Source organism: Ochotona princeps, chromosome 15 (genome assembly GCF_030435755.1).
Source record: "Ochotona princeps isolate mOchPri1 chromosome 15, mOchPri1.hap1, whole genome shotgun sequence".
NCBI lineage: Eukaryota > Metazoa > Chordata > Mammalia > Lagomorpha > Ochotonidae > Ochotona > Ochotona princeps.
Window position 1 is genome coordinate 4,555,454 of NC_080846.1, and position 23,061 is coordinate 4,578,514.

At 45.1% G+C, this 23,061-nt stretch overlaps 1 protein-coding gene across 2 annotated transcripts in view; it reads right to left on the reverse strand.

The window, feature by feature from the left end:
- EP300 (E1A binding protein p300) overlaps positions 1 to 23,061 on the reverse strand; it is a 66,418-nt gene that overhangs the window by 29,070 nt on the left and 14,287 nt on the right. For both annotated transcript variants that reach the window (XM_004589476.3, XM_058673065.1), the window contains exons 2-6: positions 14,641 to 15,278; positions 7,997 to 8,173; positions 5,751 to 6,012; positions 4,899 to 5,012; positions 3,026 to 3,271 (exon numbers count right to left, since the gene is read on the reverse strand). In XM_004589476.3, coding sequence (XP_004589533.2) covers positions 3,026 to 3,271; positions 4,899 to 5,012; positions 5,751 to 6,012; positions 7,997 to 8,173; positions 14,641 to 15,278 — 1,437 coding nt within the window. The remainder of the gene's footprint in view (positions 1 to 3,025; positions 3,272 to 4,898; positions 5,013 to 5,750; positions 6,013 to 7,996; positions 8,174 to 14,640; positions 15,279 to 23,061) is intronic.

Genomic DNA, 23,061 nt, shown 5'->3' on the forward strand with positions numbered 1-23,061 from the left:
GCTGATCCTCCTGTTGTACCATCAGGATCCCATATGGGCTCTGCTTCACGTCCAGGCTCTATACTCCAGCGCTCCGCTTAAAGACTGCACTCAGAAAGCAATGGAGAATGGGACTTTGTACCTACACGTGAGGCCCAGAGGAAGATCCTGGCTCCTGGCTTTCGACTGGCTAAAGCATAGCAGGTGGAGTTGTAGCTATCTGGGGAGTGAACTAACAGGTGGAAACTAACAGGTGGAAGATCTTTCTCTGCCTTTCCTCTGCATTTCCAACAATAATGAACAAATCGTTAGAAAAAAAACAAACAAAAAATAACTGAACATCAGTAGCGACAGTACAAATACTTGGGGTCAGTGCTCTGGTGCAGCAGGTGTGGCCAGCAGGGCAAGAACTCTGTAGGCACACTGGTTCTAGTCCCAGTTGCTCTTTCTTGTGAAGGCAACAGAAGATGACCCAAGACCTTGGACTCCTGTCAACCACACGGAAGCTCTAGAAGCAGCTCCTGGCTCTTGGCTTGGGTCTGATCCAGCCCTAGTAGTTGTGGCCATCTGACGGTGGGTCAGCAAATAGAATATAGCACTCTCATCTCTATTTCAAGTACATAGGTATCTTTAATAAAAAAACAATACAGGAATACTATAGAGAGACCAATGGTCTTTTAGGATTAAACTGATAAAAGACTATGAACTGACTCCACTGTCGTTTGAAGTCCAATCTTGGAAAAACATGAACAGCAAGCATTTGAAGGTTGCTGAGTAAAAGGAAATATATTCAAGTTTCAGTTGCTTTGGTGGGGCCAGCAGTGGAAAGTAGCGGAAAATGAGCCACTCTAAGTGTCTGGGCCCAATATCCAGGTGGGAGACCTAGGAGAAGCTACGGATTCATCTGGCTGAGTCCTGGCTGCTGAGGCCATGAGGAGAGCTGACCAGTAGATGAAGCAACTCTCTCCTTCTCATTCAAAATAAATAGAATTAAAAATAATTTTTTTAAAATGTAAGAAGTCAAATAAAAATACAGCTGGCATCTGGTATTGTACTAAGGTGGGTTCAGCTGCTCCTTGCCATGTAGGAGTAACAATGGAGTCCAACTGGAGTTCTGCTTTCCTCCATTCTGCACGTTTAGGTCCTGTCATCCCCCCGAGTGCAGTCATCTGGGGAGTGAACAACCCCGTGGAAGAGCTCTCTCTTCTTGTCGCCTCTTTCTTTTTGTCAATCTGCCTTTCAAATAAAACCAATCTTTAAAAATAAATAAAGATGTGGTTCCCTCATCTGCTGATTAACTAGAAGAAAGATGAAGATTCCGAACCCAAAGCCACTTCTCCATAGACTGTTTCCTAGCTACAGAATGAATCCATCATCAACATTCACTTGTAAGAGTTATTAAAAAGCCAGAGAGATGGCGGGGAGGGATGAGATAATTCCACCGTGGATTCACTTCCCAAACAGCAGCCACACCAAGGCAGAAGCCAGGACTCTACAGCTCTCCTGCAGGGTGCCAGGGGCTCAACTATCCAATGACTTGGCAAACACATTAGTAGGAAGCTGGATTGAAAACTGGGCAGCCACAAATAGAAGCAGCATTTGGGGTTTAGGATGCTAGTATCTTAGCAAGTGGCAGCTTGCTAAGATACTACAACTTCACTAAAATTATGTTCTCCCTCTTGACAAATTTTATTTTTTCATTTGAAAGGCAGCAATAGAAAGAAGGGACGGAAAGAAGAAAAAGCAACAGAGGGTGGGGGAGAAACCTTTCATCCACTGTTTCACACCCCAAAAGCTCCGAGTCAAAACCAAGATTCAGGAATTCTATGTCGATGTCCTATTGGCCCACTTGTGTGGCAGAGATCCAAGCACCAGGCAAGACTCAGGCAGGATTCAATACGGAAAGTGTGTGTCGAAGCAGCATCTAACCCTGCTGCACTGCAACACCAGCTCTGTTCTCTACTTAAAGCATCTTCCATGTTGATGTGTCTGGAGGCAAAGGAGCAGTCACAGAGCGTAACTGTGCTCACACAAATAGAGAAGCGAACAGATCCAGAAATGGGAACCTGGAATCCTTCTCTTTCTTCTTCCTTAGGCATCGAAAAACTAAGCGTCTTTGAAAGCATATATTATTTCTCTGAATAAGCCCTATTGACAGTAACCACATTTATTTCTATTATTAACCTCAAACCATGAGATACACATTGTGTTCTGCTGTCTCACGCACACGCGTGGTTAGCTCTGTGTCGCTGCACAGGGGCCACTATTTGCACTGCCTTTTGAGTTGAGGCTGGCTCCACTTCTGCTTCAGCTTTTGGCTAAGGAGGCTAGGAAAGCAGGGGAGGACTATATCAGTACCTGGGAGCTCTCCAGGTTTTTCTTTGTGTTACAGAGTAGTCTGCACACCTCTCTCCTCATTTATTTATCTGAAAGGCAGAGTTACACAGAGAAAGCAGAGAAGCCATGACTAAAACCCACACCTAGATAGGAATGCTGGTGCTGCAGGAGGTGGGTTCTGGGCCAGTCCACTGCAGCCATCTGGGGAATGGACCAGCAAATGGAAGACACATCTGTGGTTCTCATTCTTAACTTTCAAATAGAATAAATCAATCATGAGAAAAAAATAAACCCAAATACCTCAATGTCCAATTTGCAATGCAATACTGTATGAAGGTGCTTCAAAAGATCATGGTACAAAATAATTTAGAATCCATACAGATTATCCATGAACTTTTTGAAGGCCCCTCATATCATCTTTCAAAAGGATATATTGTATAAAAATATGAACGAATCTACATAGTGTAACGTTATGAAGCACTTGTGATCCTACTTCTATACATGTAAACTGCTATTTGTGAAAAGGGATCAAGATGACACACTGTGTGCTCGATAAACTATAATGGTGATTTTGTGTTGCAATCAAAAAAACTTGTTTTAGAAGATTCATGCAAAATAAAACAAAGTTAAAATAAGGAGTTGGTCCTGCATTTCGGCATATAATTTACACACACACACCTGACACCCAATCTGTCACCAGCAGACTTACTCATATTGCCCATAGGCCGCATGCCCTGGGGAGACGGTCCAGACTGCTGGTTTTGCTGGTTCTTGGCTTGCACCGGGGCTTGGGTCGCCATCTGACTGACTTGGTAGGGAAGTCCGAGAGCTGCGTAGGCTCTTTCTATGGAACTTGGGTCAATCTGACTGACTGTGCTCAGGCTGGGAGCGGACTGCTGACCCACTCCGAGAGAGCTAGGATTGCCTAATCCAACAGGTGCTCCAGTCAAAATTGCTAGAAAGACAAAAGATATGCATTACAACATGAAATTTGGCAATAAAGACATCACCATGTTAGAACAAATTTCAAAAAATTATGAATTTGGTTAACACATCATAGTATATGCATCTTCTCTCCCATCAGACTCTAAAAGAATTTGGCAGATGCAGAGCTGCTTGATGAAAGATTTGTAGTAAGAACGCGACAGCCTCCCTACAGGCCTCACTGTGCCTGCCTGCTCACAGTCACACAGCTGACACCACCAAGCTCCACCACTGCAGCAGCGACTGCAGAAATGCTCCCTTACTTCTCGGATCAACAGTGAATTTCGTTGGGTATTCCTTCTTCTTTAGTGAGGTTCTATTTCCTATGCTTTTAATATTTTTCAAAGGCAGAGGGAGGGAGAGAAAAAGACAGTTTCAATCTACTGACTCACATCCCAAAGGACTGTACTTGGCCAATTCTGGGCTGGCCAAAGCCAGGAGTCACAAACCCCTTGCAGGCCTGCCAAGTGGGTGTCCTGGGCTGCAGCCCGGGGCCATTCACACTGCTTTTCCAGGTAGGGAGCCTGATCAGGAGAAAAGCAGCCTCAACTCTATGTGGTGCTCTTGTAGGATGCTGGCATTGCAGGAGGTGGCTTAGCCCTCTTTGTAATAATGCCAGCTTCTCATATTGCTATTCATAAAGGATTTACTTACGATTTTTGTTCATTTATGAACTTTAACTTCATTTTCATATGCAGAGATTTAAAACTTGTCTTTCAGCACCAGCTTTTTTTTCCCCTAAAGATTTATTTATTTTTATTGGAAAATCAGATATACGCAGAGAAGAGACAGAGAGGAAGATCTTCTGTCTGCTGATTCACTCCCCAAGTGGCTACAATGGCCAGAGCTGAGCCAATCTAAAGCCAAGAGCCTCCTCCAGGACTCTCATGCACGTGCAGGGTCCCAAGGCTTTGGGCCGTCCTTGACTGCTTTCCCAGGCCACAAGCAGGCAGCGGATGAGAAGCGGCGCTGCTGGGACACAAATCATCAGCACTAAATTCTTAAAAATGTTTTTTTTTTTTAAAATGTGATAAAATACAATCTCTTTCCTTATGACTCTTCTCTAAGACAGCACATTTTCTATTTAAATAAGCTCATGGGTGGGGATGGTGGCATATCGAGCTAATTCTCTGCCTGCACAAATGGCATCCTTTAGGGGTGCCAGTTCATGTCCCGGCTGCTCCACTTTTGCTCCAACTCCCTACATATGGCCTGGGAAAGCAGAAGACAACTCCATCTGGGGGCCCCTGCACCCGCTTGAGCACCAGGGAAAAGCCCCTGGCTTTGGACAGCTCAGCTCCAGTCCTTGCAGCCATCTGGGAATGTCTGCTCGGCGAAAATGGAACACAAGTTTATCTATAATTTTTTACAAATAATTTTCAAAGTTCTGCATTTTAACTATTAATTTTAAGCACTTCAATGCCATGCACTGATATAAGGTTAATGGAAAACAGAATACGAAAAACAGAAATAAGCATTCCTTCAATCCAGATTACTTAATTTTCATTTAAAACAGCACAAGATAATCACATGTTGTTCATATGATCGACAATCTGTTAACACCCCACAGGTGAGTTTCTCAGAGAACCTTGACTTACACTGCTGATTCCTCTTATCTCCAGCATTTTTGAGAGGGAGACACACAGGACAGTCGTGCCGTGTACAGTTCTTCCAGTGTGAAATGATTTGGCGAGAAGAAGCACAATGTGCCACTGAAGAAAATAAAAATCTTCAATGAACAGGTTACACTCACACTGCTCACGTAACAGATGCTGCAAACACTATGGACTCTTACTGCCTTCTAAACACCCTTACAGGATAGCTCTAATACCCAGACTTTATAATTCACAGGCAGAAAATAATCAAGGCATTTGCAGAAACTCAATTTGGCTCTACAAAAATTTTCCCCAAGGTAAAGGAATTCTAAACCAATGTTACAACAGATATACCCATGAAAGGATTTTAGTGACTATGCACAAATTACATGAAGTAGAAGTGTCTACAATGTTATTGGCTGGGGTATCTGCCTATGTGACAATAATACACACACAGGATGCTGGCCTGGGCAAGCTCAGTGTTGGTGAGGATCATCACAGAGCTGAAGACTGGCACCGCCTGCTCTACTATACCCACAGAAACTCCTTCAGTAGACGACAAGCACTTTTTATCAGTTTCTAAAAGTCAGATATGACCAGTAAAGAAAATATAAAATAACTGTTTACTGTACATCGTAATTGTAATTGCCAGAATTCAGATGCAGCTAAGACATCCTTTACCAGATGAATGATAAACTGTGGTACATCCAGACAATGGCATTAAAAAAAAAAAAAAGCTTTATTAAGTTATAAATGATACATAAAGTAATATGCCATTCAATGTACCTACTTGCATGACTTAACTGCAATCAGGGCACCAGCCCAATCCCTCCTTCACCCAGCAGGCCCACTGACCTTGGCAGGACTTGCCCGACTGACAGTGCGTCATGTGGTTAAGGACGTTCTTCATGGTGCGACAGTGGGGAAGGTTGCACTGCCTCACTTCTCCATTGGCCTGCTCCCGGCGCTGGCATTTGTGAGCATGCAAAAGGAGAACAAGCTGCTGCTGAATGAGCTTGCGTTTCTCAGGATCAGCCGTATGTGCCCCAGAACCCATTCCTTGGGCAACTGGAGCCACCAGGCCTGGTTGCTGGACCTGTGGGGCAGGTTGCTGGCCCTAGGGGTTAGAAAAATAAAAGTATATTTAAGGTATGTGTACTATTTCTTAATAAGGATTTAGGGATATTTAAAACTAAAATCTTTATGGCTGGTGTATTGAATATCAGATCTATCTGCTGACACTGAGTGCTTCAATAATAAAAATAATAATAAATGATAGCTTCTACCATCTATAAACTCCGGTAGAACAACAACATGAGCACACGAGAGAAGGAACCTGAAGAGAAGGACTTGGTCAATTCTGGTGTGAAAGGGCAAAACAAGAAGGCGGTGGCATAAAGAGCAAGTCTCTCTACCTGGTTTTTCAGTAGAAATGGGAGGTGGATTTCTTCGGCAGGACCCTACATTCACTGTGCAGGACCCTACATTCACTGCCTTCTACACAGGTGGGCTGAGTCAACAGCTCAGGCTCCCCTGCTTCCCACTCAGTTTCTGCTAATGTGAATCCTGGGAGAAAGCATGTGGCAGTTCAAGAGCCGGCATCTGGATTACCACAAGAGACAAGGAAGACAGAGTTCACAATTCCTGGCATCATTTTGGCCTGGCCCTGACTGTTATGGACATTTGATGGTTCATTAAGTAGATGAAGATCTCTCTTGGTTGGCCTGTTTCTCCCTCACTGCCTATGTCTTAAAAAAAAATAATGAAATTCATTAAAAAAAAAATTATTTGAAAGACAGGGGAAAGACCTCCCAAGGTGGTCACAATGGCCATGGTAACAAGTCTCCCTGTGAGGTTCAGAGGCCTGAACATCCACACCGTCTGCTGCTGCCTTTCCCAGGCCGTCAGAGGCAGGTGGGCTGCAAGCAAAGCAGCAGGACTCTACCTAGCACCCATACAGGAAAGTGGCTTCTTAGGCATTTTTATCTGTAACACCAGAATGCCAGCCCTAATTTATTTTTCATTTATTGGGAACCCAGAGTTGTAGACCAAGATCTTCTATCTGTTGGTTCACTTCCCAGATGGCCCTAAGAGCCAGAAGCTGGCCCAAACTGAAACCAGCAGCTTCATCTAGGTCTCTCACGTGGATAGTAGAGGCTCAAACATGAGGTCAGGCTAGATCAAAGTGGAGTAGCTAGAGCTTTACTGAGTGCCAATGAAATGCCAATCATAGGAGGCAACATCAAAAAAAATTTCTGCAACATCAAAAAAAATTTTCTTTTAATTTATTTGAAAGGAAGAGTGAAAGAGTGTGAGAGAGGTCTTCCACCCATTGGTTCATTCCACAAATTGATTCCGCCCATATCTGGTGCTGGCCCTCACGAGTGGTGGGCTTAAAACATTTTAAAAAGATTAACAAAAACCTTGTTGATAGCCTTAGCATGGGTAGTCTGGGTGGGTAAGTTTGTAGAAATGGTCTCCAAGAGCAGTGGAGGATGGCGAGTCCTTGCGTCTCCACATCCACCTGGAGACTAGGAAAAAGCTCTTGGTGCTGAGCCTGGATCAGCTCAGCTCTGGCTATGTGGTCATTTGGGGAGTGAACCAATGGATGGAAGTTATCTGTTTAATTCTCGCTCTCTCTGTAAAATCTATTTCTCAAATAAAAAACACAACTTTAAAACAAACAAAAATACTGTTTAAACAGTACCCACTTTTAGTTTTGTGTAGTGTTCATGAAATAAAATCAGTACATCCGGTCATCCAGTTGGGTTCCTGGATGCCAGAGTCTTCCTAAAGAGGAAGGTTGTACCCTCCACTCCCATCAAAATGCTGCCCAGCCAAAGGCACTGAAGAGCAGAACCCTAACACTTTAAGACAGCAGCCCCCTTAGCTACTGCTTGGGTAAGTTTTTTTTTACTAATCATGAAACAAACACCATGTGGACATAGAAACAAGGAAAAAAAAAAAATCAAAGGACTTGTTTATTAAGCTGTGCTCCTAGTGTACACAAATCCCTGTATGTGCTGAAGGTGTGAGAAGTTGAACACATCCATTTATGGAATCATCAGTTTGAAGACAACTTTGTGGTAATCAATACTCACCATGTTTGGCATCCCTCCTCCAGGAACAGCCTTTTTCTCCATGGCGAATGGAGACAAGCTATTTGGTAGGACAGTCTTGGTCTGCATCTGCAGGCCCAGCCCGCCAGCTCCCATCTGCTGTCCAGAGCCCTGAGGGTACGGGGAACCGTAGGCATTGGGGTTGTTTATCATTCCCATCTAAGAGTAAGAAACACAGAGGAAAATTTTATTCCTCATATTAGGAAATTATTCTGCTTCAATCATAAAACAGGCATATGATCCCATTAAACAAGGTTTGTCAAATATTCAACTGCATCAGTCACACATGATACTCTTGTCCTTTCATTTAATGTAAAATCCATGGCTAATTCAATTCAGTAAATTATTTAATACCAAATATAGATACAATTTGACATGCTAAGGCATTTTAAAGTGCAAAATTGCATTTTGTTTATATAACAGGTGGAAAAGTGGTAGTTTGTGGGGTTTTCCTTTTTTTTTTTTTAAATTATTTATTTTCTATTGGACTCTGAGATTTTACAGAGGAGAGACAGAAAGATCCATCCACTGGTTCACTGCCCAAGTGGTTACAACAGTTGGAGCTGCGCTAATCCAAAGCCAGGAGCTAGGAGATTCTTCTGCGTCTCCCACACGGGTTCAGGATCCCAAGGTTTTGGGGTGTCCTCCCCACAAGCAGGGAGCTGGATGGGAAGTAGAGCAGCTGGGATACAAACAAGCACTAACAGGGGATCCCGGTGGATGCAAGGTGAGGACTTCAGCCACTAGGCTGCTGCAGCACCTGGGACTTTTCCTCTTTAAAAAGTATTTCAAAGTGGATCAAGGCAGAGAGAGAGAGAGAGAGAGAGAGAGAGACAGACAGAAAGACAGACAGACAGACAGACAGAATGAGAGAAGGATCATCACTCAGTTATCTTGCACTTGTTGTTCACTCTCCAAATAGCCGAAACAGCAGGTCCGGGGCAAGGCCACAGCAGCCTTCCCAGCTGCCTTCCCAGGCACAAAAGCAGCCAGGACTTACTGCCAGAGTTGGCTTATTGTGCAGTACCTCAACATGAAGCCCTAACTTACGGACAATGACAGTATTTTAAAAGCATTTTTGGGGCCTCTCTGGTGGCGTAACAGGCTAATTTTACTAGCAATATTCCATCTGTGTGCCAGTTTGTGTCCATGCTGCTCCATTTCTTATTTAGCCCCCTAGCCCTGAGAACACAACAGGAGACAGCTCAAGTGTCTAAGCCCTTGCCATCTACGCCAAAAACACAGATGGAATTGCAGGCTCCTCGCTCTGGCCTGGCACAGCCCAGTACTGACTTGTGGTCATCTGGGGAGTGAATCAGCAGATGAAAATCTCTCTCTCTTTTTTCTTAAAAAAAAAAAGTCTGTGATTACCTGTGTACTTCAAAAACTAGCTTGCTTTTAAAAATTATGTTATAGCTATCACAATCACTCAATTTTTCACTCCCAATCTTATCTTATATTCCTACCCACTGTCACCATTTAAACTCAAACCCCTACACGTTGTTTGCATAGATTGTATTCAACAGTTACTCTGCTTCTGTATTCAATTCTCCATTGATAAAGACACACAGACTGTGGGACACGCTAAGATCTTCATGGACCTGATTTTCTCTCCAGGGCATACTGATTTCTGCATGTATTTCTGGTACATGTGAAAACACCATACATGTTGAACCGCCTAATTTTTCCTTAAACTTCCCCCCTTTCTCTGCAACTGAACTAACCCACAAAGGAAACAAATTACAAAGAATAAAATTAAGGGTATTTTCTATTATTCATTTAGTTATAACCATAACCTGCAAATTTTCCTCATCCGTGAAAGTCCAAATGTTATCTCACTACCTCTGGGAAGCACCCACTCCTTTACACAGCCCCTTCTGTACCTGGCACAAATGGACATTCGCTTATTCAACACAACATTTGTGAAAATGCTGTTTCAATAGGCAAACCATATACAAGAAGGAATTCTGTATTCCTACCGTCTTGACTTCTTAAATGTCTGTCATAGCTCTCTTACTTAGGAAAACAGAAAATGTAAAAGCCATAAAATAAATTATATGAACTCCCTGTAAATAAGATTTAATTCTTGAAATCACAGGCAATCTCTCTAGTCCGTACATCTATATAAATGTGACGTTATAGTCAATTGAAAAATTTGCCTGTGGCAGAAACGTAAAAAGCTCTAATCATCAAGATTTTTCAGATGAGAGACTAAAGTAGTCTGCCTATTGCACTAACAAAGGGATTATAAGAGAATAAGAAAAGTGACAAGGTTTACATGAAGGAATGCAAGAATGAGGCAGCCTGAATAAGTAGCATCCAGGGCAAACACTTCTTCAATAGTTGAAACTGAGAATCTGGCCATTAAGATTGTAGGAACAGGGCCCAGCGCGTGGCCTAGCAGCTAAAGTCCTCGCCTTGAACGCCATGGGATCCCATATGGGCACTGGTTCTAATCCTGGCAGCTCCACTTCCCATCCAGCTCTCTTCCCTGCTTGTGGCCTGGGAAAGCAGTCGAGAACGACCCAAAGTCTTGGAATCCTGCACCCACATGGGAGACCTGGAAGAGGTTCCTGGTTCCCGGTTTCGGATCGGCACTGCACTGGCTGTTGCGGCTCACTTGGGGAGTGAATCATCGGACGGAAGATCTTCCTCTCTGTCTCTCCTCCTCTCTGTATATCTGACTTTGTAATAAAAATAAATTAAAAAAAAAAAAAAAAAAAAAAAAGATTGTAGGAACAGAGGCTTACAGCACCAGCATCCCACAGAGGTGTTGGTTCGAATTTGGGGTGCTCCACCACTGACCCAGCTGTCTGTCTCTGGCCTAGGAAAGCAGCTGAGGATGGCTCTAGTCTGTAAGAACTAGCAGCCATTCAGACTTAGAAACAGGTCTCACACACTCAAGGCTGTGTCTGGTCGTTTTTACTGCAGCTTTAAGTGCTTCTGCTGCACATGCTTTGGACAGCTCCACCAAAATCCATGCCCATGAAGTTATATATTACCTGCTTCCTATTAGCATGAAATTCACAATAACAATATGAAAAGTATTCTATCATAATAGGTCATACTTTCATAAATAAATAATTTGGAGAAATCTAATCCTGTTTAGGACTGCCTTGGCTGGTAGCCAATGGAAGGTGCTGGAATCCTGCTCAGGTGCCCTTTTGATTCCTTGCTTCCTCACTTCCCATCCAGCTCAATGGCAGTGTGCCTGGCACACAGCTGGAGATGTCCCAAGTACTTGGGTCCCTGCAGCCATGTGGGGGACCTTGATGGAGTTCCTGGGTACTGGCTTCAGACCAGACTAGCTATGGCCAATGCAGCCATTTGGAGAGTGAACCAGTGGATCGAAGATCTCAGTCTCTCCTCTCTATAAACGTCTTTTTCAAATAAAAATAACTAAATATATCTTTAAAATAAAAAGCTGATAGGTCCAGCACAGTAGCCTGGTGGCTAAAGTCCTTGCCTAGCATCTACCAGGATCCCACATGGGCACCGATTCATGTTCTGGCCGCCCCGCTTCCCACTCAGCTGCCTGCTTGTGGCCAGGGAAAGAGGCCGACGGCAGCCCAAGGCCTTGGGGCACTGCAACCATGTGGGAGACCTGGAAGAGGCTCCTGGCTCTGGATAGCCTCAGCTCTGGCTGTTGCGGTCACTTGGGGAGTGAATCAGCAGACGGAAGATACTCCCTTTCCAATAAAAATTAAGGCATCACTGAATCCCATCAAATATTGATCTCTTCTTTTCCTTCAGAGGCAGGAGGATAAAGTAAGCAGAGCCCCTAGACAATTCCAACACACTGGTTCACTCTAACACAAATGTGAGAACCAGGAAGGGAGGGGGCAGAGCTGGTAGGGAAATGAGGGGTGGTTCCCTTGCTGGACAGCTGCTCCCACTGGAGAGCGTGGGCTGGGATGGGGACAGACCAGACTAAGCAGGGCTACAACACCTGTGGGCCTCATGTGGACCAGATCAGGGAAAAGCCAGGCTGGGCGGATTATTCCTACTGGTGCAAGCATAAATTAGAGTGGGTGAGGGTTGTTTGGGATTAGCAGCAGAATCAGCTGGCAGATGCTGGCATAGGGGGCTAATTCTGTCAAGTTAAACTGCAGAACTACCTGGAGAGTGCGCAATCTGGGAGTGGGAGAGGCCTGGAGGGAAATAGTGGGCTCCTCCCTCTTGGGTTACCACCCCCACTGGAGGGCACGAAAACTAGGACAGGGGCTGGGGTGGCTACACAGAGAGGCACCCAACAACACCCGTGAGGGCTGGATAGTTGAGCTGGTTTCAATACCCATCGACATGTACAAGAGCTGAATGGTTTGTGGGACAGACTGGACTAGTCTGCTACACACACTGGCAAACCAGGGTAGGGGGCGGGCCTGGTGGGGGTTATTGTGGGTCGCTCCGACGAGGCTGCAGCATCCACTGGTTTATGTGAGGGCCGAGTATGTGCTGGGCAGAACCAGGCTGGACTGCAACACCCAATGGTTCCAGTGGAAGTCGGGACTGAAAATAGAACCAACCCAGCAACTGCAACCACCAGCTGATTAGGGCAATGGACTGTGCCGGGCCCTGTGCTTGCTAGAACACACAAGTTTCTTTGGGGATCTCCCCAATCGAAATGCCGGACTCAGAACCCTAGCCAAGAAAAGACAGAAGACAGAACAAGTCAATCAACCACCTCAGCTATATGTTGGCAGAGAAATATGGGGCAAATGGAGACTCTATGATGGACTATGTCAATCAGTGGATTCTTCAAAGACCTCATCGTGCTCCGAGTGGCGAGACTGGCAGCGATTCAGAACTGGTGAACTATCAAAACCACTTAAGCAAATATCTCAGAGCATGCCCTACATCTGGGACTTGGGGTGGGTGGGAAACTGGGTGGGCCTTCTCGCTCAATATCCCCCTTTACCTCAAATACATAGCGGAAACAATATGGAAATAATAGTCCTACCCACTTCCCTATAGCCCTTGAACCTTTTTTTACCCTAATTAACTATGTAAAGATTGTCAAAAATACAATAAAAAAAAAAAAAAAAACACTAATAAAAAAAAAGAGAAACACTTTTATTTGAAAGATTTATACAGAGAGGGCCTGGCGCGGTGGCCTAGTGGTTGAAGTCCTTGCCTTGAACGCACCAGCATCCCATATGAGCGCCGGTTCTAATCCCACCCTACTTTCCACCCAGCTCCCTGCTTGTGGCCTAGGAAAGCAGTCGAGGACGGCTCAAAGCCTTGGGACCCTACACCTGCGTGGGAGACCTGGAAGAGGTTCCTGGCTCCCAGCTTCGGATCCGCCCAGCACCAGCCTTTTGGTCACTTGGGGAGTGAATCGGCAGACGGAAGATCTTTCTGTCTCTCCTCCTCTCTGTATATCTGACTTTGCAATAAAAATATATAAATCTTAAAAAAACAAAAATTTATACAGAGAAGAGACACATGGAAATGGTTTACTCTCCAAATGGTTTCAATAGCCATGGCTGGGTCAGGGTGAAGCCAGGAGCTGCATCCGGGTCTTCCATGCGGATGCAGGAGACAAAGTACTTGGGCCATCTTGTGCTGCTTTCCCAGGCACATGAGCAGGGAGGTGGATCAAAGTGTAGTTGTCGGGATTTAGATTTGCATCAGTACCCACTGTGTCACAATGCAGACACCCCACCCTCACCACCAACCCTGCTTTGAAGAGATTTATGTGAAATGCAGAGCTACTCAGAGAGATATTGTGAGTGAGCAGCAGTGAGCCCACTGGCGGGAAGGCAGCAGCTAATGCTCAAGTGCTAGTGTCCCCGTCACCCAGGTGTGAGACCCAGGCATGTGGAAATGGACCAGACAATGGAACATCTGTCACTTTCCCTTGCCAATGAACAATCTTTTAAAAAGTAAATCAACAGGGCTGACATTGTGGGGTAGTGTGTGAAACTGCTGTTTGCACTGCCAGCCTCTCACCAATCCTGGCTATGGCTGTTCCACTTCCATTCCAGCTCCCTGCTGAAGAGCCCGGGAAACCAGTGGAAGAGAAGAGCTCAGCGCCCTGAGCCCACACAGCAGACACGGACCCATCTCTTGGTTCCAGCCTGGCCCAATCCTGGCTATTGCAGCCATTCGAGGAGTAAACCAAGAGGCAAAAGATCTCCATCTTTGTAACTCTGCCTTTCAAAGTAATAATAATAGTAATAAATCAAAAAGCTAAATAAATAAAAAACAAAGTAAATAAAAAATTCTTCAGAATATGATACTTAAAACCTTTCTCCCCATGGGGATTCCCTCCTCCTGTTTTATAGCTCATGACCCACTCACCCAGTCCTCCGTACACTTGCTAACACATTTTCAAATAGACATGTGTCAGACTGGAGAGCTATACTTTTTGAGTTAAACATTCTTTAAATACTACTTGGCAAAAGCCAAGAGACCTAACAAAGAGTTCCAAAAACAACATTAATCCTAGAAGGAAGTAAGGAAGGCAAGAAAGAAGGGAGGGAAGGAAGACAAAGGAGAAGCCAAATCACCAACAGAAGGATTTTCTGCGGCTTTCCACCCTGCAAGGCGGACACCTGACAACAGAGGACATCCATCCCTCCCAATGCACAGCTACTACGCACACAAACCAAAGCTGCACTCACCTTTAGGGGCTGGGAGCCCCTCAGTCCTGGCTGTCCTGCCATCTGGGGCGAGCCCTGCTGCAGCGGCTCCGACAGCAGGCTGCCAGCACTTCCCAGGCCTGGGTTCGGGAACTGCATACTTGGTCGTCCCCGGCCTGCTCCAAGTGAACCGTTCATGACTTGAGTAGGCATCATCCCCTGTCCGTTGCCTGCAGTCAGCATCCCAGGGTTCATGCCAGCATTCATCCCTGTGCTCATTCCCATGGCAGGCTGGCTGACTGGACTGTTTATCATACCTGCTGTGGACTGCGTGGGACCCTGATTTGGTCCACTAGTGCTCATCCCCATGTTGGGAGAAGTCAAACCCGCCTGTGCCATTGGGCTTTTGACCATGCTATTTATCAAACCTAGTCCAGGACTGTTCTGCTGGGCCTGGCTGGCCATGACTTGGCCTGGGCCACCGACCCCCATATTGAGGTTAGGGGAACTACCAGAACGCAGCAATTCGGACAGCTGTTTGTGTTTAGAGGCTGCGTCTTGTGCTATGCCAAGACTTGTCTGAAGCTGACTGATATCCCCACCATTGGACAGTCCCAAGTCTGTGGAGTTGATTAATTCATCCGGCAAGTCGTGCTCCAGGTCAAACAATGAGCCAAAATCTAAAAGCAAAGAGAAAAGATCAATGTTAAAGTTGAACAGAAGAAAAAACTGTTCCACATTCTATTTTTAAAAAACATTCTATATCATATCCACTTACTATTTACATTTTAATTTTTTTTCTTGCTATACTGCAATGAGCAAATAGGATTAGTTATACCAACATGTTTAAATACTTAACTATCTAAAACACAATCAAAAGTAAAAAAGACCAAATGTTAGCTTGACATTTCTTGAGTTGAAAGTTTATATTGAAAGAAAAATAATGTAGTATGAACATTCAAGATTTAGCTTAAAACAATTTATGTAAATACAACCTCAATGCACTTAAAGCAAAAATTTTGAGTTCATAATCATAAAAAAAATAAACAACCTGAAAAAACCCACGCTTTGTAGAATACCCAGTGTACACCCTGTGTTCCCCAAGGCTCTACTGCCACATCTACTGCCAAGCATGTATAACCAAGTGAGGACAGCTTTCCTCGACCAAAGTCCAGCCAGTGCAGGCGGGAAGAACACACACTCTCGCCCACATCATCCTCAACCAACTCCCAGACAGACAGCAATTAGGTATAAACACACAATCTTCCAGGTCCATTCTTTTCCTTTCTTTTTATTGGAAAGGCAGATCAGATTTATGGAGAGAAAGAGACGGACAGGAAGATCTTCCATCTGTTGGTTCCCTTCCCAAATGGCTGACGGCTGGAGATCTGAAGCCAGAGCCGGGAGCATCTTCTGGGTTTTCATGCAGTTGCAGGGTCCAACACTTTTTGGGCCGTCCTCTACTGCTTTCTCAGGCCACAGGCAAGGAGCTGGATGGGAAGTGGAGCAGTTGGGACATGAACTGGCACCGTATGGGATTCTGGTACTTGCAAGGTTAGGATTTAGCTACTGATCCAGCATGCTAGACGCAATTATTCAATTTTCGATCTTATCAGTATTTGGGACTGGCTAGGTTTTTTGTTCTGGTGGAAGGAGAACATGCCCCCCCTTTTTAAAAAGATTTATTTATTTTTATTGGAATGTCAGATATATACAGAGAAGAGGAGAGACAGAGAGGAAGACCCCCTGTCCGCTGATTCACTCCCCAAGTGGCCGCAACTGTTCTGATCTAATCCTAAGCCAGAAGCCAGGAACTTCTTTGGGGTCTCCCACACAGGTACAGGGTCCCAAAGCTTTGGGCCATCCTTGCCTGCTTTTGCAGGCCACAAGCAGGGAGCTGGAGGGGAAGCTGGGCCACCGAGATCAGAACCAGCGCCCATATGCGATCCTGGCGCAGTCAAGGTGAGGACTTCAGCCGCTAGGCTACTGTGCTGGGCCTGGCGGGCCTACTTCTATGCCCTAAAATATACTCAGAGCTCTAGCTTCTGCTTGTCAACAGCACCTGTCTGTGCTCCAACTGCAGCAACTAAAATGGAAAGGTCCCCCCAGGCATCACCAAATGGTCTTGCGGCAAAATTATTCCTTACTGATCTATTTATAGATGTGTGAGTCTTTAACCTCACTTTCCACAAACTTTTCCATAAGTAAATTAATACTAATTCTTTCTTTCTTTTTTTTTTTTAAGATTGAGCTTTCTTTGACTTCTCCAGTTTTCACACTAAAAAGGCTCTACCATGACCCAGTGCAGTAGCCTGGGGGCTAAAATCCTCACTTTGTACCCACTGGGATTTCATGTGGGTGCCAGTGCATATCCCAGCTGCTCCTGCTCTCTGCCTGTGGCCTGGGAAAGCAGTCGAGGACAGCCCAAAGCTTTGGGACCCTGCACACGCACGGGAGATCCAGAAGAAGCTCCTGGCTCTTGGGTTTGGATCAGCTCAGCTGCAGCCTTTGCAGCCATTTGGGGAGTGAACTAGTGAATGGAAGATCTTCCTGTCTCCCCTTCTCTCCGTTACCTGACTTTCCAATAGAAACTAAACAAATCTTAAGAAAAGGAGGCACTAGCAAGAACTTAACGTAATTGCAATCTAGAACAGATTATCTTATCAATCTTGTCCATCTGTTGTGAACAAGCTTTAATGATCCACTTGATCCAGTTACTCCTGACACCTTGGAGGATCTCTCCATGCCCCTCCTGCTCCTACAAGCCATCAGTCATGTCACTGAAATCACAGGGTTGTTTGCTGCCAAATCCACTCTCCCAGCCTGTCATCTCTCACCACACCCACACCACCCAGACTTTTAGCTCCTTAGGAAGGACATGGCATATTACAACGAATTTCTTACCTAATGCTCAACACAGTAAGCATGTGGTCACACCAGAACTGAATGAAATTATATTCATATATTGTAAGACATTATTTGTAGTTAACTTCTACATATTTCTTCTTTCCAGCATATACCTAGGGCTGCATGGTGGCAGAGCAAGTCATCCTCAGCCTGCAGTGCTGGCACCCAATGAGGGCACCAGTCTGAGTCCCAGCTGTTTCCACTCCAGGTCCCTGCTAACCGATGTTGCAAGCAGTTGGGGGAGTGAACCAGCAAATCTCTGTCTGCCCAAACCCCTGTCTCAGTCTTTGCTGGAGCACCCACAGCTCCAGCAGCAGCACCTAGGTTCTAGTCGTGGCCCCCTTTCAGCTTTCTACTAGTGAGCATCCTACTATGCAACAGATCATGATAAATGGTAGAGTCCCAGCTATCCAAGGGGAAACCTGGGTAAAATGTGGCTCAGTTTGACTGCTGAGTGAACCAGGAAAGTGAACCAGCCTCTCCTTCCTTCAAATAAAAATAATACAGAGTATTCTTAGCTTAAAGAAATTTAAAGGCTTAGGCCCAGTGCAATGGCTCAATTGGCTAATCCAGCACCCCTTGCAAAATGTCAGGCTCCCATAAAAGCACTGGTTCCGGTTCCAGCCGCTCCAAATGCCATCCAGCTCCCTGCTTGTGGCCTGGGAAAGCAGCTGAGCACGGCCCAAAGCCTTGGGACACCGCACCCATGTAGAAGACCTGGAAGAGGCTCTGGGCTCCTGGCTTCAAACTGGCGCAGCACTAGGCGTTGCAGCCACTTGGGAAGTGAATCAACAGATGGAAGATCTTCCTCTCTGTGTATCTGATTTCCCAATAAAAATAAAATAAAACAAAAAAGTTAGGCAAGGAGGTAGTGAACCCGCACATGCAAGACAATTCTGCCTCTCCGGCTTTAACACCTCAATAAATAAACACATCTTTTTTTAAAAAAAAAAAAAATTTCATTCGTTACACAAAGAAAATTTAAAATTCATTTCAATGACTCCAAGGAAAGCAATAAACAGAATCTGATACGTAACTACAATATAAAAACAAAACTCCAAAGCCAGAAGAAATTAGAGGCAATTTTTTAAATTAACATTTTTCTCCCAAAATGTAATTGACAGCAAATATGCCTCCTGGACAAATGTTAAATCTCTTCAGTATCAGTAAAGGCACAACTAGTTCTACTCAATTCTGAATTATCAAGCTAGAGAAACGGGAGGAAAATGACAACTTCTTTCAAAAAAGAAACATCTTCCTACAGGTGATGTAACTGCTCATTAAAATTCAAAGCAAACACACCAATGTCATGTAGTTTCATGTAAATGTTAAGCACAGGTCTCGATAAAGAGGTTAGCAAACCTCAGTAAATGGGCAACAATGATTAGAAACAAAATTTAAAATACTATTTATGATAAAAACAAGGGGACAAACTCAGTGTTTACAGAAGAGAACATCAGCTAAGCAAAATATCCTCCAAAACCCTCACTGAAGAAACTGTCCAACACTGACAGATGCAGTGACACGGAAACACAATCTAACGACTTCCAGGGAAGCAACAGTGCGAACAGGAAGTCCACGCACACGGGTCAGGGCCACTTGAGAGTCTGAGCTGGACAGAGGGAGAGTGAGCGAGCAATCTCTTCCAGCCATTGGTTCTTCCAAGAGACCACAGATACTGGAGCCAGGGAACCGCACATGGGTCTCCCACACGGGAGGCAGGGGCCCAGCATCCGGGGCATTCTCCCATTTCCCAGGCACAGCAGCAGGGAGCCGAAGTGGAGCAACAGCTGGGACTTGCACTGCTGCCCACATGGAAAGTTCATGTTGAAAATGGCTACTTAACTGGCTGCCCTACATTGCAACCCTCCTCCTCCAACCCCCAGGATCATAATCCTAACTCCTGACTTCAGCCTGGGGAGAAAACAAGTAAGATCTCTATAAACTTGCTGTCATTAAGTACATAAACATTCGGGGGGAAGGAGGGTGGGCACGGTGATAAGGCTCTCATGATTTCTACATGTATTATTACACTGTTCAAAAGTGCATATGTAAGTGCCAGTGCTTGGTCTAGCAGGTTAGGCTGCAGTGCCGGCACCCTGTATGGGCTCATTCACGATGTACCTGCTCCACTTCGCATCCAGCTGCCTGCTAATGTCGCAGCAGCCGAAGGCTCGATGCCTGGGTCCTTGTACCCACACAGACAGGGAACAAGCTCCTGCTTTGGCCTGACCCAGCCCTGGCCACAGCAGCCATTCAGAGTGGACCAGCACATGAGGACCTTTTTGTCCCTCCCTCTCCAACACCACCTTTCAAATACATAAATCTTAAAATGTGCTGGGGTCCGATGTGGGTGCCGATTTGTGTCCCAGCTGCTCCACTTCCCATCCAGCCCCCTGCTGTGGTCTGGGAAAGTAGTCAAGGATGATTCAAGGCACTGGAACCTTGTATCCATATAGAAGACCCAGAAAAAGCTGGCTGGCTCCTGGCTTCAGTTTAGCTTAGCTCCGGTCGGCCATTGTGGCCACTTGGGGAGTGACTTGGTGGATGGAAGGTCTTTCTCTTGCTCTCTATAAATCTGACTTTCCAATAAAAATTAATAAATCTTAAAAAACACCTGATTCACTGAGGAGAGAACAAGCTAATGTATGTAAAGTTCTTAGAGTAGTGTATAGCACTTACGAACTTTTACCCTGTTAGGACACAGGCTGACATAAATAATCTATCACATACTGTGTATCCCTCTCATATGGATTTTCTTATAAAAAAAAAGACTGATTTATTAGGGATTAGCCTAGCGGCTGAAGTCCTCGCCTTCAGCGCCCCGGGATCCCATATGGGCGCCGGTTCTAATCTCGGCAGCTCCACTTCCCATCCAGCTCCCTGCTTGTGGCCTGGGAAAGCAGTTGAGGATGGCCCAATGCATTGGGACACTGCACCCGCGTGGGAGACCCAGAAGAGGCTCCTGGCTCCTGGCTTCAGATCAGCTCAGCATCAGCCATTGCAGCCGCTTGGGGAGTGAATCAACGGACAGAAGATCTTCCTCTCCATTTCTCCTCCTCTCTGTGCATCTGACTTTCCAATAAAAATGAATTAAACAAACAAAACACTGATGTATTTACTTGAAAGGCAGAGTTAGACAGAAAGTTATTCCATCTGCTGGTTCACTTGTGGAATGACTTCAAAAGTCCAAGCTGGGCCAAGCTGAAGCAGGGAACCTAGAACTACACACAGATCTCCTACACAGGCAGGTGATGGAGGACCAAGTCCTTGGGTTATCAGCCATTTGCTGCTTCTTTCCCGGACACAACAGCATGGAGCCAGAGGGAAACAGACGGCTGGAAAGAATGCGTACATGATAGCGGTTTTACGTCTTATGGCTTACTCCGTGGTACCACAATGCCAGTGCCAAGTATTACTCTTGTTAATCTGTGGCCACGTATGTGACTGCTGGAGAAGGAACTGCCTTCAGTAATGGACAAATCTCTCAGGCTCTAGAACTAGGATTTTACTTAATATCTGCTAGAGCAAATCTACTGCATTTTGTTTCCACCATATATTCCGACTTTACCGTAACATGGCAGATCTGGAAAATCAGAGTTGAAGTTTGATACACTGTTTTTTCTAACAGTAAACCTAACCTTAATTCCAACAGATCTAGATGGTATTACTATTACATGAGGTTTTAACTCTATGACTGATACCGATATTCTTATTTTCTCAAATGGCTCACTTGGTTATAATCTCAACTATCTCTATTTTTTGCTATACTTCTTTACCAAATTTTACGGATCTCAAGGATTAGGGTTCTGTTAAGGGATACTTCCATTACTCACACCATCTAGCACATACTCAGGTATTAGCTAACAGTTAACATTTAATACTTAACAGGAGATAGCTAAAATGTTCCCCGAAATTCTACAATACAATACTATATTTGTGATATTTATTTATGTCTAAATTGCTATTTAGAATTTAGTAAAAGCTTCATCAACCCTACTCTAAAAACTTACTTTCAATGACCCATGCACATTAAACTTCCAGGCTGGGGGAAGCATCTGGCCTGGCGCTGAGGACACTGGGGGCCCCGTCCCAGCATGCCTGGCTCTGCGAGGCAGCTCCACCGCCCGAGTCCTGCTACAGGCAGACTCGGAGCATCGGTGCTGGGCTGCTCTCCGAGCACAAGCTGAGGAGAACACCACTCGTCCTCTCTCTCAACAAAAATACCTGCCTTTCGATTAAAAAGCAAAACAAAACAAAAAACTTTGAAAAACACTTCCTGGATCCCAGGTCACCATTTTTCCTAAGAAAACAGACTTTAGTTCTGCAGTTGTTAAGACTATTGAATATTACAACTCTTACGAACCTTTTAAAAACTGAGAATTCCTAACAAAATTTAAACTGTATTTCCAGAAGATTACATTTTACATGCTATTATATATATATAGCATATATAATAGCATATATATATATGCTATTATATGATTTGAGTAGTAGTAGCGGAGAGCCAAGCTGTGGTAGTCTAGGTGAACGGCTCCCCGCAGTGCCAGCATTCCATATGGAGGCCCGTCAGAGTCTGAGCCGACCAATTCTCCATGTGCTTCCCATGTGCTTGGGAAAGCCACAGTAGACAGCAAGCCCTTGGATTCCTGCATTCCCACGAGACACCAAGCTGGAGCTCCAGGCTCCTGGCTCTGCCCTGGCTCAGCCGCTACTGTTACAGTCATTTTGGGGAATGAACCAACAGATGGAAAATTTCTTCCTTCCTCTCAACAAAGAAAAAGCAAGTCCTACAGCTCAGAGTCGCACTCAGAGCAGGGGGTGGGATGCCTTGGTCTCCCACTGGACGGCCCAGGGCCGCTCCCCAGCTTCACTCCTGACTTGAGCTTTCTGCTGCAGGGACCCTGGGCGATCGTTTCCCATCACTTTCTGGGAGAGCTGGACTGGGTTCTTAACTCCCAGTTTTAACAGCCGAGTCCAGCCTTGGCTGCAGAATTAGGACAGGAGTCAGTTATTGCTTCCTCTCAGATAAAAAAATCAGAATATCAAAGAACATCCTCAACAGGATGCTTCTACACAAGACTTGACAAGTCCCTATAAGCCTTAATCATATTCCAATATAACATTACTCTAAGTAAAAGGCTACTTCATCTGAGTGTCCATTCAAACCAAACACAGTGATATAAAAATGTGACTATGGGTCCGGTGCAGTAGTATTGCAGCTAAAGCGCCCTATATACACCGGGATCCCACATGGGCACCGGTTCTAATCCCGGCAGCCCTGCTTCCCATCCAGCTCCCTGCCTGTGGCCTTGGAAAGCAGCGGAGGATGGCCCAAAGCCTTGGGACCCTGCACCCATGTGGGAGACCTGAAGAAGCACCTGGCTCCGGGTCGGCTCAGTTCCAGCCGTTGCTGCTACTTGGGGAGTGAATCATCGGACAGAAGATCTTCCTCTGTGTCTCTCTTCCTCTCTGTATATCTGACTTTGTAATGAAAATAAATAAATCTTTAAAAAAAATTATTCATTTCATAAACTAAATACTATGCTTACTTTT